General features: G+C 36.0%; 1 protein-coding gene across 2 annotated transcripts in view; it reads left to right on the top strand.

Annotated features, from left to right (window-relative positions):
- Nucleotides 1-14,857, top strand: part of LOC139099616 (mucin-22-like) — a 55,742-nt gene extending 40,885 nt beyond the window's left edge. For both annotated transcript variants that reach the window (XM_070652129.1, XM_070652128.1), the window contains one exon: nucleotides 7,345-14,857. In XM_070652129.1, coding sequence (XP_070508230.1) covers nucleotides 7,345-14,372 — 7,028 coding nt within the window. In that variant the 3' untranslated portion in view covers nucleotides 14,373-14,857. The remainder of the gene's footprint in view (nucleotides 1-7,344) is intronic.
- The last annotated feature ends 17 nt before the right edge of the window (nucleotides 14,858-14,874 follow it).

Raw genomic sequence — 14,874 nt, 5'->3', positions numbered from 1 at the left:
TTCAACAAGAAGGCAGTATATAATGTAATAATATATGCAGGCATTCCTGAGATACTGCGACTATAAGTGAAAGTGACAGATGGTATGAATGCCATCTAAATATACAAAATCTCCTATAATATGAATGAAAATGGCTTTTTAAAAGGTACGCAAAAATATGGAAATTGGAATGAAGGGGGTAGGAACACCTGGGAATTTTTAGGATCGACCAAGATCCGCAGTATTGCATTTCCTGTGTTTTAAATGGGCCGACCTGCATGTGCCGACCTGTTTATGTTTGTATCTGATATTTTGTCTAACCCTGCAGACCTGCATTTTTTTGTTCATATGCCTGTATTTTGGAACTAAACCAATTTGTCTAGTGACTCCTCCAAAATTTCACATACAAAATCCCACATTCTACATAAATTTGCACTCCCAGCAAAAAATGCAACACAGAAAATATTTCCCAACGCGTTTAATAGACTCAACTGACATCAGCAATAATACATAAATGAGCCTAATAATCTCTGCGCGCGACAATAATGTAAGCAAATTAGCTTGCAAACGACAATAAACAAAATTGTCTGTAAAAAAGTGATTTAAAATAATTCAAGGTTTTGTGTACTTTCTGTAAACTGCTTTATGCTGCTTTTTCTTCGGTGATTGGATAAGAGAGTGGAGATCAGAGTTGGTAGATTGGGGAATTTGGAAGGAGTTTAATCTGAGTATTTGACTCAAAAATCAATGAGCTGGTAATGCATGCCTTTCGGCACATATTGTGAAAAGAGAAAAGGAGTCATGGTTTATCCTGGCTGGCATGAATCTAGCGCGAAACTGGATTTTACCAAATTCGACTTGAAGCTAGAATCACAAATATAGTAAATGGATATAATCCAGCCTAATATCGGCATGAGAGGTTTTTTAGTCGAATTCGTTGAAGAACTGGCTCTTTTTGAGACTTCGATTCAGAATATGATTGGGGCACCCTTTTACCTGAATGTCTTACTATCTAACTATGGACTGTAAATACTCTCTGATGAGGCAAGCCTCTCTAGGAAGCTCTAAGTATTGAATTTCAGCTCTATCATGATAAAAAACAGCATTTAAGGTTGGGAAAAGAGGCAAACTTTTCTAATGAAATGTTCACAACAATGTCTGATAATGCAGACACAATGAGAGACTTTAATTATGATGTTTATCGGACATTTTGTAATGAACTGTGTTAGTTTAGATTCAAGTTAATATCTAGTGCGATAAGATTGCATGAAATTAAAATTATTGGGTGCAGAAAGCTTATTTTCATTGGAGTTGCTTAACATTGATGTGGCTTGTGTAAATCATAGCTGAATGAGGATTGTAGCTGCTTTTTAGTGGATGCTGATCTAATTACATCATGAGGCTTCCCGAGTAGGCATTTAGAATCCATATAGAATCTACTTGAACTTTGACCTCTATGTAGCTTGTAAAGCATCAATAAAATGTGTAAAATACGTAAAATACAGCACTACAAGTCACCAACCTACCTGAATTTCCATCAATCAAACAATTCCCTTTGAACATGCTTAACTAAATTAAAAAAGCATTCAAAAATATTTCCAAAATTAATGCGATTAAAATTGTCCATACCCATGAAGCCAAACAATAATTTTGTTTGAATTTTCACTGCACGTCAATGCTATTTTACGTCCATAAAAAAGTAATAACAAATTTTCCCAGTTTCAAAAAATTGAAAATTGAAACAAATTTTCACAATAAATCCGAAATGGACATTGAACGAAAAGTTTTTCAAATTAAGCACCAAAAATATCACAAAAAGCTGTGTATGTACATTAAGTCGCTAATTTGAACATGCATGTAAATGCTTCTCATTTACAATTATTTGCTAAAATGCCGTGAAATTTGCTTTTGTTTATTTTATGCTTTTATATTAAAATGACGAGTGTAATTGACCCGGAAGCTGCTCATTAATTGAAATTCGCAACATATATAAAAAAAATTCAATTTCTGGCGATGGAAATGAAACCGTAAAATTTTGCGTGCAAAAGATATTTTGATAAGAGAATGAATGTATGGGGAGATTTCACCACATTATGGACATAATGGATATACTCGTGCATTTTGTCGATGAGAAAATAACAATTATTATTAAATAGCAAGACCCGAAAAAAATTACAGAGCAAAGAAAGTTTTTCCTCGTCAAAAATTATCAAGATATTAGTCATAAGCATGGAATGAGCCAGCAAGAGTCATGGGGTCATTCATAAAGTATAGACAGAGTTGTCAGTGTTAGTTGGACTAGCCTACAAGTAGACAAATTTGTTTGCATTTCTATTGGTAATGCCTAGATAAAGGCTGCAGCTTCCATGACACTAGGTTCCTTTTCAAACCTATCTGAATTAAATTTCTAGGCAACTCTGGTTATGGACATGAAGAGTTGCATTTTTGGGATTAGCAAATTTTTGAATTTGAGGGTCAAGGCATGGAAACTCCCAAAAATTCCAAAATATCCAAAACAATCAGCACTTCCTGACAGAGTTGGCAGGACTTTGGGAGTCTGGACATCAAAATGGAATCCTTCTAGATCTGCTTATCAGGATTGTTTAAAATATTGATGGGTTCGTCCAAAAATGCAGAGCTGTAAACAAAAAATGTTAGACTGCAGCTTTGGACGAACTATAAGATACAGACGAAAATTACAGGCCTGACCATCTAAAATGAAGAAAATGTGACGGCTGTGATTCTTTGCTGAACCATAGATAGTTTAGGATTTTAGGAAATTCCTCAATAAAAAGGCTTGCTAAAAGACATAGAACATGCTCTCGAGATCTAGCTCACCTATTATGTACTGGATAATATGCTTGATACCAATGTTTTCAGCTAGCTCCGTTCTTGAGAGCACGCTGTTTGCCTGCCTCTTTGGTTTTAAATCATCCTGACCATGACTAAGGTTGGAACTCATTTCCATCTCCAAATGACAATCTCCTCTTACAAAATCAATTCCAGAAAGCTATCCTCCAAGTAAAAACCTCAACCATAAGACATCATAGCCAAATGACCCGACATAGGTCAGAAGAAACAACGCAAATTAATGATCGCTAGACTTACAAGAGAGGAACAACACGTAAAAAATGTGTGTCAGTTGGTCTATTTCGATTTCTTCTGCGTTCTGTTTTTCGCCATTCGTTCAGTCCAATTGTTCTCGCGCTGTTGGACCGCAGCAAGAAATTTGAATGCTAGAGAGAAAATTAAAAAAAAAGTCTTTGTTACTTCTACCTCCATTCAGTAGATTTTGATCTTTAATACTTCTTTTTTTTCATATTCAGACAATCTTTTTTGTGTTGTTATGACGATTATGAAAATAGAACAGCTTAACGCATATTTACTTATATACTTTTTTTTGTACACAGTAAACGCGCGCGCCGAAGAAAAAGAGTATCGAATCATATTAAGTATGAACAGCGGTGTTGTTGAATAGGTTACATAAAGACACGGCATGATCGTGTATGACACATTTTTAGTAGGCCACAAATTGCCATAAATTTTTTTTTATATATTCAACTTTACAAATATTTTTTTAATAGTAAACGCACGCTATGTGCAAGGCGATTGGATGTAAATATTGATGCGAGTAAGGATGATGGGTGGAGGTGCATAAGGCGCATTTTTCGGTGATTTGTAAGATCATCTATTATATTTGAGGACTAATCTCTATCAGAGACTGCTTTTAGCATCCAAAAGGCATTTCAGTTCTGTTCATGAAAGCATGCTCGTTGCCATTTAGGCAGCGCATTTTGAGGCATTTCAGTCACATAACCTCAAAATCAACAGAATCAGATTACATTTTGCTGAAATTCACCTCAATCAATCCAATACCTCAAAATGTGTATCCGTTTCATTAGTTACAGTCAATCTCTGATCATAAGACATTTTGTCTATCAGTTCCATTCCGCCTTCATACCAAATATGCGTTCATAAATGAGCAATCGACGATTATTTAAAAAGAAAGTTACGTATGATTGCACAAATTGCGATTAAATAAAGAGAAATATGTACAAGTACAGAAAAAGAAATGCTGATATATAGTAAGTGACTGAATATTTTTTATAAGGCTACTTATTACGTTATTATTACCTCCGCCGTTACAGGCGAATAATAAGTTGATCAGCCATTAGTGGACTTAAACTTTAAAAAGTTACATTATTTTTAAATTACCATAAAGTAGTTTTTTAATTAAATTTTATTTTCTTTTTTTTTCTTTGATTATTTCATACCTTATTACGTATGGCTGTAAAGGTGGCTGTAATGTCGATCGTCCTTTGCCATTTGTTACGATTGATACTAATTGAGAGAAATTCTCGTTTTTTGTAAATTGTTCAGTTAATTCCTTTAATTTAGTGCTTTGGTGGGTAACCTGTGTACCGCGGTACTCTAATGTATCACCGACAATTATTGGAAATTCGTTAAACTCTATGCCATGTGAGGATTTAATCGAGACTTATCCCCAAGGTGTGCCGTGATCAATTAAAGGTTGTCCATCACTGATTTAGTGAAATTCAATTACATTAAGCTGCTTTAATCTTGTTGAATAGCTCAAAGCACTTAAGTACTTAGGGAATCGTTCTTAAATGACGTCTAACTATCTTATATTGAATATAATTGAATCACATTTGACAATTTAGCAGAAATTTCAGGATTAAATTCATTTTGCTAAATTTGTCAAATTTTCTACTTCCCTAGATGCTTGCTACAAGCTTTACTTCACAACAGATTGACCCCAAACACCACATCCAATAAACATTACTGTCAAACTCCCCCCAATTAATTACATGAATAGAAATTCACATTAAATTTGCAATTTTTTAATCAGTTCCTTACTAATTAATTATTTTCTGATGGCCATGTAATCGGCATTAGATAGTTTGATTGACAATGATAATCGTAGCCATGACACATCGTGTGAAATGAAATTTCATACTTTAATCATGGGTTTTCGTAATTATTTTCATCTTGTCGAGTCAGATGGGATTTATGTAAGATGAGAAATTGCAGAGACTTCTTAATAATTTGGTCGACAGACATCATAACTCAATTTCTTTGAACCTTGACCTCAATATGAAGAATCAGATAGAAATTGGCATGTTTAATCATAGCAAGACATACCCCTTCAATCACACACCTCAAGTCCTTCATACTTCCATTACAAATTGACTAATCACAAAACTTGACAGTCTCATTTAATGATATTAATCACAGTCGGTAATTAATGACTATTAAATCACATTTTCATCTTCTTACATCCACATCAGAATATTAAGTACTTTCGCCGTAATAACAAATATTTTCATAATTATGAAATTTTCTAGTTTGCTGCTTTAATTTTTCAAAAAATCTCATACTGTGCGAAATTATGCAGCGTTAGGTCCATAAGTACTATTTAATGAACAACGAAAACATTTAAATGAGTTGAACATTAATCATTTTGTTTATTCATATTTTGGCTCATTATTCACTGTAATAAGGTACAAAATGTATTTTGACTTGGAAACTAAAAATTGATGGATATACGTTGATTTGATTTATCTGTGCTGAAAGGTTTATTTATTGATTTTTTTTGGAGTAATGCCAATTTTTCTGTGACTAAAGGGGAATTTGAAGAATTGTGGCTTGAATGTTAGTCAAGAATGTAAATTTTCCTAGTTTGGATGTCGTTCAGCCGGCTTACTTGATATGGAAATTCTTAAAATCCAGTTTGCAGATATTAAGCTGAAATATGCATAAATTAATTTAGAATACATCCAAATGATACAATATTAAGCTTAAAATCAACACTAACTTACTTCCACACATCTACTTCCAATTTTACAGAACAATTTATCCAGCACCAATTCTAGAGCATCTCAAATCATAAACCAACAAATTTATCACTAAGATTAGAAACATTTTAATTCCAAAAAATACCGGTTAAACCCTTCTGGATCTGCTTTGTTTCTAAATTCCCGCTCCATTGACCCATCTTTCATAGAATCCACTTAGACCAAAAATCAATCATTAGAGAATATCTCTCTATGCTGGAAAAATTCATAATCAATTTAACGTGGGAAGCATTCAGCCGTCAAGACTAACCTCGTTCACAATAAACACACAACATGAATGCTAAGCTCTGCTGTTGCTGTTAAAGAGAAAATATTTGCTCGGTCAAGAATTGGGAAAAATTATTTTAATTTTAAGTCGAATATTGTTGTTCTTGTGGGAATTTTGTCAGAATGTTTTTTTGGGGGTTTTAATGGGGAATTTGACCTTTGACTCTCTATTTGGTCTAGTTTTACTTTATTGTAAAGTTAACCTGACAATACAGTGGCGGCTATGGTTTCTGAAAAATGAGATTTTCGAAAACGGCCGTACTCCGTTAACGGCTTCAAAATCCCTACTTTCGGCTGAGTCAGATGATGTTGAAAGATACTTAGAGGGCCGTTTGCTTGATATGCTCTGATGTGAACATGACCGACAGATTCAAATGCTCCCGCTAAGGCACCCAGATGGCAGTCTACTTAGAGATTAATAGCAAAAATTGCCGAAAATGGGCTTCTCGGTGTCATGGGAACATTTGAATGTGCGCCGTTTGGGAATATCTCAAATATATTGCCAGAGGTCATTCTTGTGGGTTTTATGGACATCCTAGTGGGTAGTTATGCTTAGTATAGAAAACTCTGCACCTTAAAATACTTGAACAATGCCATAAACTGGTCATACTCTTACACTATACCCCTAGTAAACCTCTACTGCAATGAAAATTCCCTAGTAAACCCTAAAAAATTCAAAGCAACAAGCCCTTGATGTTTGAAAAAATTGAAAAATTCTGACAAAATTCCCCTTAAGGGTGAAGCTCATTTATTTTTGGTACTTATTTTGCTGTGATTGTTAAAAGTCCATTAAAACGAAAGAAGAAAAATTGTATAAAATACTCTAAATGAATTGCAAAAAGTATGCTGTAAATTAAGTTAAAAGATTATTGCATCCGCAAATGTTGTTTCTCCATTTCTCATTCATTCTCTCCGAGTTCGTGTAGTAATTTTTTATGAACATACAACAAAAGATTCATTTCTCGCAAATTAACATAAATTTAAGCTCAATTTAGATTTTTAAGATTATAAATATTTGCAAATAAATTCTAATTTTTTATTGTTTCTTTCTTTTTCTTTCCTTTCTATGTTTACTTCTACTTCTTCTACCTCCAAAAACATAAATACCAACTAAAAAAATAAATCTTATTTAAATATTTGTGGTGGTTTCTTCTAATAATTCCCTGAAAATACTCTATAAAAAAATTGAAAATTAATTTGTGTATATAAATACAATGTACAGATGTAGCAACAGTACTTGTGGCGGACATTAATAATCGAGGTGCCCATGGGCGATTTATCAACATAAAGCCTGAAATTGGCCTCCTTAAATCAACCGCCAGAACGTTCGTACAAGATGGCATTAAGACAGAGTACGTGACAAAAGTTATTGGAACGACAATTGACAATGGACAATATGTACAACTATTGACTACGACATCACGTGTACTGTACAATTCTGACAATCAACAGACAAAGACAGTTAATTTCAATGCAATTGATGGCAATGACGAGGCATCTTTCCTCAATTCCCCGCCATCGTCGCCATTCCTACAAAATGTAGATTATATTGTGCCTAATAATCCCTACCTTGTCTTTCCCGCCCGTAACAGTCGTAATAATAACGATAATAATAATGTTATAAGCTATAATAATTTAAACATTCATGATAATGATAATGAAGAATCAGAGATTGCGATTAAGGCAGAAAAGTTAGTTGAATCGCCGAGAGCTGCACAAATTCCACAACCAGCTAAAGTTATTCCAGAAGGTAATTTACCAACATATACGGTCTCACATGACGGTCCAATTTTTGAGGCACAAGCACCAAAAGCCAATCCAGCACCACGTGTTGGAAAAGTCATAACATACGAACAAGAATTAAAGGAAGCAGAAACAGCACCAAAAGTTCTTCCATCGGTCACATACTTTGGTTTTGCGGATTTTACAACAACTGTCGGTGATACGGTTATCATATTCTCACCATCGACCGCCAAACCACAAATTGATAAAGATCACATTACGTCTATTAAAGGCGAGCCGACTTTAAGCATTCAACCAACAACAACAAAACAACAGCACATAACATTCGAAGAAGCTGATTCGTCGATTGTTGAGCCACGTTTTACACCAAAGATTGCTGAAACTGCAATGCCGACATTGCCAACAACACCTGAATATAAAGAAACAACAAAATCAGAGGAAGAAGAAACAACGACAACAACAACAACAGAATCGACAACATCGACAACAACAACAACATCACGTAAATTGACCACAACAGCACAAGAAACAACAACTGAAGAAATCTTAACGACAACAAATGAAAGTGAAGAAGAAGACAGCTCAGAAGAGACTGACATTCCAACGACTACTTCACCATTGCCAACACAAAAGCCAATTATTCGTGTTGTTGGAATAACAACACCTGAATCGATTGAATCATCACAAGTCTCATCCATAACAACACCTAAATACACAAAACCATCCGAAGAGGATCTACAGCGAATTTTAGCATCATTAGCATCACAAAAAGTCAACGAAGAGAAATCAAGTGTCATTGATACAAGTCCTATTGTCAGCTCAAATGCAGAAACTAAAGTATTATCCGGAACAAGTATCATATTCTTTGATTATGATGAACCTGTTGATATTACGACGCAAAAGACGGAATTAGTAACACTTCCATCGACCACAACTAGCACAACAACAACAACAACAACAACTGAGGCTAATGAATCAAGTGATGAAGAAGAAGAGGATGATGATGAGGAGGAAGAGTCGACAAGTGAAAAACAACAACCAGAAAAGAAGGTTGAGGAGGAAGAAGAAGCAACAACAGAAGCCATAGCTATTAAACCATTGACCCCACGACCTGCTGAAATTGAAGACAAAGAAGGCTGCTCATCAACCATGTTGCAAACATTAAAATTCCTCACCACATTCTATGTACCACAAGACGAAATTATAACAACGACATCGGTAAAAACACGTCAAGTAATTGCTACAAAAGTTGTTCCAATTGAATGCTCCATAAAGCCAACATCAGTTACAAGTGAGCTTGAAACAACAAAATATGTGACAGAAGATATCAACAAAGCAGAGGAGGAGGTGACACATGCATCCAATGATGATGTTGATGATGATGATGATAAAGAAAGTGAAACTACGACAACAGTTAAGGCAACAACACAAAAGCCTGAAACAACGACAATGGAAATTGTAACCGAATCGAGTACCGTTGAGGAAGAGACAACAGTTGAAAATCTTGATGATGAAGAAGATATTGAAGTAATTTATAAGACATTGTATACAACATACACATATCTCACGACATTCTTCCAAGAATCAACATCAACGGTATCAAGTCGAAAAGATGTAGTCACAAATGTCATTACATCAACAATCAATGCAAATGACTTTGCAAGTTTATTAAGCAAATTTGAACCATCAAAGCCTGACGATGATTCTGATATTCAACCAACTCAGGTTGATCATGGCGTTGGACGTCCAACTGAGAAGTTTATATTGCCTGAAAGTGACTTCATTGGAGTTAATCTGTTGTTGGATAATGAGAAAGTTGATTATACACCGGCATTGACTGATGACGATATTGGCAATGAGATTAAGACACTTTACACGACATACACATATTTCACGACGCTGTTTAATGAAGGCACAAATGAAGTTGCAACACGTACTGAAGTCTATACAAATATTATTAATCCATCGTCGTCATTGGCTAATGTCTTACAAAGGGATGTTCTTGAAAGTAAATTTGTTGATATTGAAAAGGATGACAATAGCTTAGCAGACAGCAGGAAAGAAGGCAAAAAATTGAAAATTGAAGGTGATTTTGATGGAAATGACATTAAGTACAGCACAATGATTAGAAATGCATCAGAATTGTCACAAAATGAAGATTCAGCCAGCACATGGGATGATGTTAAATCTAGCACATCCGAAGGTGAACGCTCATACATTGAGAACATTGATAGACGTCATTATACTGAACTTGAAGATCAAATTAGCTCTGAAAGTAATATTGAAGAAGGCATTCCATCGCCAACACTCTTGCTTCAAACACGATACACAACCTTTACATATTACACAACCGTGTATACTGGTGGTACTTCCAGCAATATTCTTAGTCGATTAGAAACATTAACGAATGTTGTAACCGAAACTTTATCGCCAACGCAAGTACAAAAGCTTGATGATGCAACCGTACCTGTAACATATTTCACGACATTCACATATTGGACTACATTCTATAAAGATGGCAAGACTGAAACAACAAGTCGTGAAGAAACACTTTCAAATGTAATTACACCATCATTAGCAGTCGAGCAAGAATCATCCGTTGCATCAGTTGAGATTGCTTCATCACTTCCAACTCAAGTTATTCAAACGGAATCTACATCATCATCATCTGTATTGGCAGATTCTACACTCCTTGTACAGCCATTGCAACCCGTTGTTGAGCCAGCAATTATTGAAAGTTCATCAGCAGAAGCTGAGGTCATCGAACCATCACAAGTTGTTGCAATTGATGAAAATCAGGCACTTGAACCATCAACACTGTACACTACTTATACATACTATACAACTAATTATGTTGGTGATGCTACCGTAATTGATAGTCGATTTGAAACGGAAACAAATATTGTGACACCATCGGTTGTATTGCCGGAACAAAAGTCAGGCGCACGTGCTATAGATATAAATGGTGGAAAGGGCAATGCCCTCGGTGGCGATGAAAAAGGCAACAAGAAAAATTTGATTGATGGCGGAGAGAACAAGGAGGTTATTGAAGCCACACCCGCACTTGAAACAGTCAAACTATTGCCAACTGGAGTTGTGTCAATAAATCATGGTAAAATAATCGATGCCGAAGGAATTAGTACTACACATTTCACGACTCAGGCAATTGGCACTTATGTCGATAATTTGTATGCTGAAGTCATTGAGTCGAGCACATCAATTGAAATTGATGAAATCCGTAAAGCTATTCAACCAACAGAATTGGAAGGCTCAACTAGACATCATAAGACAGGCTTAGTACGATTGGTTGATGGAACAATTGTCAATAAGAATGCAACAACATTGTATGAATCTAAAGTCATTGGTACATTCATTGATGGACGTTATGCTCAACTTATTGAAAGTACATCCAGTATTATTGCAGCAAAAATAGAACCAACTGCTGTTAATGATCATGTAAATATTCAACCAACTGCTGCAAATGGTGACGTCGTAACTCCATCCAGTAATGAAATTAATCCAACACCTGCTGTCCTTGAAGGTTCAATTAGTGAATCAGCTGGAAATAATGATGAAAAGGATGCTGAAGAGAAGGAAGATGAAAAGTCAGTTACTCGTCCATTATTCCCAGGAAAGCGACCATCCTTGATCAATCGTCCATTCGGACAATCTTCACGATCACGATCATCATTTAATCCAACCTTCAAACGTAAGAATGCAGCAAACACACCAGCAATTATTACACCAACTGAAGTCACACCAACTATTAAAGCCACAGCTGTTAAGTCCCTTGGAAATCGTTTTGCTGCTCCAAGACGATCAAGTGCATTGACATCTGCATTCTCACCATCAAGTGCTCTACCAAATATTGGTTCTCCATCAAGCTCACGACGACCATCATTCACACGTCCATCATCATCAGTAAGAGCATCATTCCAACCAACATCAAGCATTCGTGCCTCAAAAACTTCAAGCTCAAGAATTCAACCAACTTCCGTACTTCCTGGTAGTATTAGACGTCCACTTTTGAGAAGCTCATTGGCTGTAACACCTCGTGCCTCAAGCTCAATTTCACCATCTGCACCAGTCATTGGACGTAATAGAGTTATTCGTCCATCATTATCAATCGCTAAAGAAGTCGTTCAAGCTTCAATAACCACACCTGAACCAGATGAATTTGAGACAACATTGGTTACGGATGAGCCATCAAATGCCGATGATTTTGAAAGTGAAAGTCAAGAGCCAGTTACAACAACAACTGAAAATTCAAGACGTAATAATAATCCACTGTTGAGAGTACGAAGACCTCCACTTACAAGTGGTGCACGACCAAATCCACCAGCACCGACACAAAGATCTGCCACAATCACGACAAGACGTAATCCATTAGCTAGAACCTCACGTGCTACAACTCAAGCACCAACCACAACGACTACTGAACGTACGACTAGAAATAGACCTTTATTCAGACCAACATTTGCGCCAGTTTCAATTGGTGCTTCACGTCCACGACCAAGTAATCTTTTCCCAAATCGAAGAACCACCACAGAACCACCACAAGCTTTAGATGAAGAAGATATCAACAACTCTGAAGAAGATTATGATACAGAAGAGACAAAGATTCAGGAAGTAAAGACACCAGCACGTACACGAGGCAGCCGTACAAAACGTCAAGCAATTGATTATGGTACAAGACCACCAAACTACAATCCACGTCTGTTCAAAAAGCCAACAACAAGTCGTAATAGCCGAGCTGATTACTACACATATGATTCTGAGGAATTGATTGTCACTGAACCACCAAAAACTCGTGCTGCAACAAGCCGTTATAATGCACAAAGATCACGCGGAAGTTCAAACTTTGAAACTGAAACAGCAAAGACAAGAATAAAGCCAACAACAAGCTCATCACAAGGCAACAATCGTTTATTGTTTACACTTAGAAAGGAAGACACAAGTCCAGCAGTGACACCTAGATCCTCAAATTTTAGAAGACCACAACCAGCCTCAAGTTTCAATGCAAATGCAAATAATCGTAGAACTACAACCACAACTCGTGCCTCAAAATTCCGATACAATCAGCAAGAAGCACGTGGAAATAATAATGCAAATAGTCGCGGCAGAAATACAAATAATCGCGGACGAGGAACAACATCGAGATCAAGAACACGTGACGATACATTCAACTATGTTGCACCAAAGTTTGATGGAACTATCACAATCACACATCACATACCAACAGAAGTAACAATTCCAGTTGTCGTGGGAAAGAATACAGAATATAAATCAGTCATTACTGCAAAGCCAAGCTTGGAAATTCTCGGACCAAATCAATACTCAACAAGTAATGGTAAAAATGGACAGACTACATTGGTGGTACTTGAAGAAAGAACAGCCATTAATCAGAATGGAGCAACTGAAATTACACAATTTATACTCAGTGAAACTCCAACGACAAGCATAACATTCACACCGACAACAATTCGTGGCCGAAAGACATCATTCTCACATGTCATACCAAGTACAGTTTATGATGCACATCCAGTTGTATCGACAATTCAGCCACAAATATTACCCGGCAGTGGATCATTGGCAAATATTCTCTTGTCACAGCTATTATTGAGTCCACAAAATCAACAATTGGGTGCTTTAGGCTTAGGCAATCCACTCCTTGGACTTAATCCACAAATTCAACAAATTGTGCCACAAATGCCTGCAACACCAGTCACTGAATACAAGACAAGAACCACTACATATGTAACAACAATTCATGAAGGAAAGTCTACAGTACTTCCAATCACATTCCGTGGACAAAAAATTTACACGACCGTTTTTGATGATGTGTCACAAGTCATTACAGCAACTGAATTTATAACTGACACAGTTGTCATCACACCTACACAAACTTTATTGCCTCAAGTGCAACAAACAGCTAATTTGAATAGCTTATTGCTTCCGCTTTTACTTCAACAGCAACAGCAACAACAACAGCAGCAATTTAATCTTCAAAATATCAATACCCAGCCAGCAGCATTTGATATACTTAAGCCACAACTTGAGAATATTGCTGACGATAAGGCAATTCAAAGTATAACAGCTGATGAGACACAAAATAATTCAAAAGAGGAAGATTATGAAGAGGTGGAAGAGAAACCGAAAAAATATTTTAAGGCACAAAAGCCAGCTGAAAAGAAATATGAGACGAGTGTTGTGACAATTTATGTCTCTGGACGTGTACCTGGTGACTTTAGTACTGTCTTGTCTACAATTATAAGTGAAAATCCTGTATATAAGAGATCTGCTGCATATGTTGATGTAAAAGCATCAGCCTTGCCAAATTTAGATGTGCTTGAAGCAGAAGCTAGCGATAATATTTACGAATATGTCCTATCCGGATCAAGTAATGACATTGAACCGGAACCGACAGATGATACAAATAAAGAAACTGAAAGTTTAGATGTCGTTTTTGGCGATTACAATAAATACACATCGTCAGTATTGATGTAAAGAAATCTTAGTGAAACTTAACATATTATTGTATAAAAAAAAATGAGATGTCGGAATTGATTTCGATTCCAATAATTTAAAAAAAAACATATGAAAGCCAAAAATGCCAAAGTCAAAAATGATAATTCTTATACTTTTCAATACACACAAAACAAATTTGTAATATGTAATATGTAAATGTTGAGCAGCAAGGGATGAAACTTATCCTAACATACGAGTGTGTGATCATTGAGCATCTTATGGTAGCTAGAGAGGTAATCGAGCATTCTTATGGTACCAAATGAGCTCATTGAGTATCTTACGGTACCTAGTGAGCTTATTGAGTATCTTACGGTATCTAGTGAGGTTATTGAGTATTCTTGCGTTACTTAGAGAACTCGTTGAGCATCTTACCGTGCCTAGTGAGCTCATTAAACATTCTTCCGGTAGCTAGTGAGCTCATTGAGCATTTCCGGAATCTAGTAAGCTCATAGATCATCTTAAAGTACCTAAAGTACTAGTG

Source organism: Chironomus tepperi, unplaced genomic scaffold (assembly GCF_022539635.2).
Source record: "Chironomus tepperi strain 1889 unplaced genomic scaffold, CSIRO-AGI_Ctep_v1 contig_479, whole genome shotgun sequence".
Classification (NCBI taxonomy): domain Eukaryota; kingdom Metazoa; phylum Arthropoda; class Insecta; order Diptera; family Chironomidae; genus Chironomus; species Chironomus tepperi.
The sequence above is the reverse complement of the archived record's forward strand: the minus strand, read 5'-3'. Positions and strand labels throughout refer to the sequence as shown.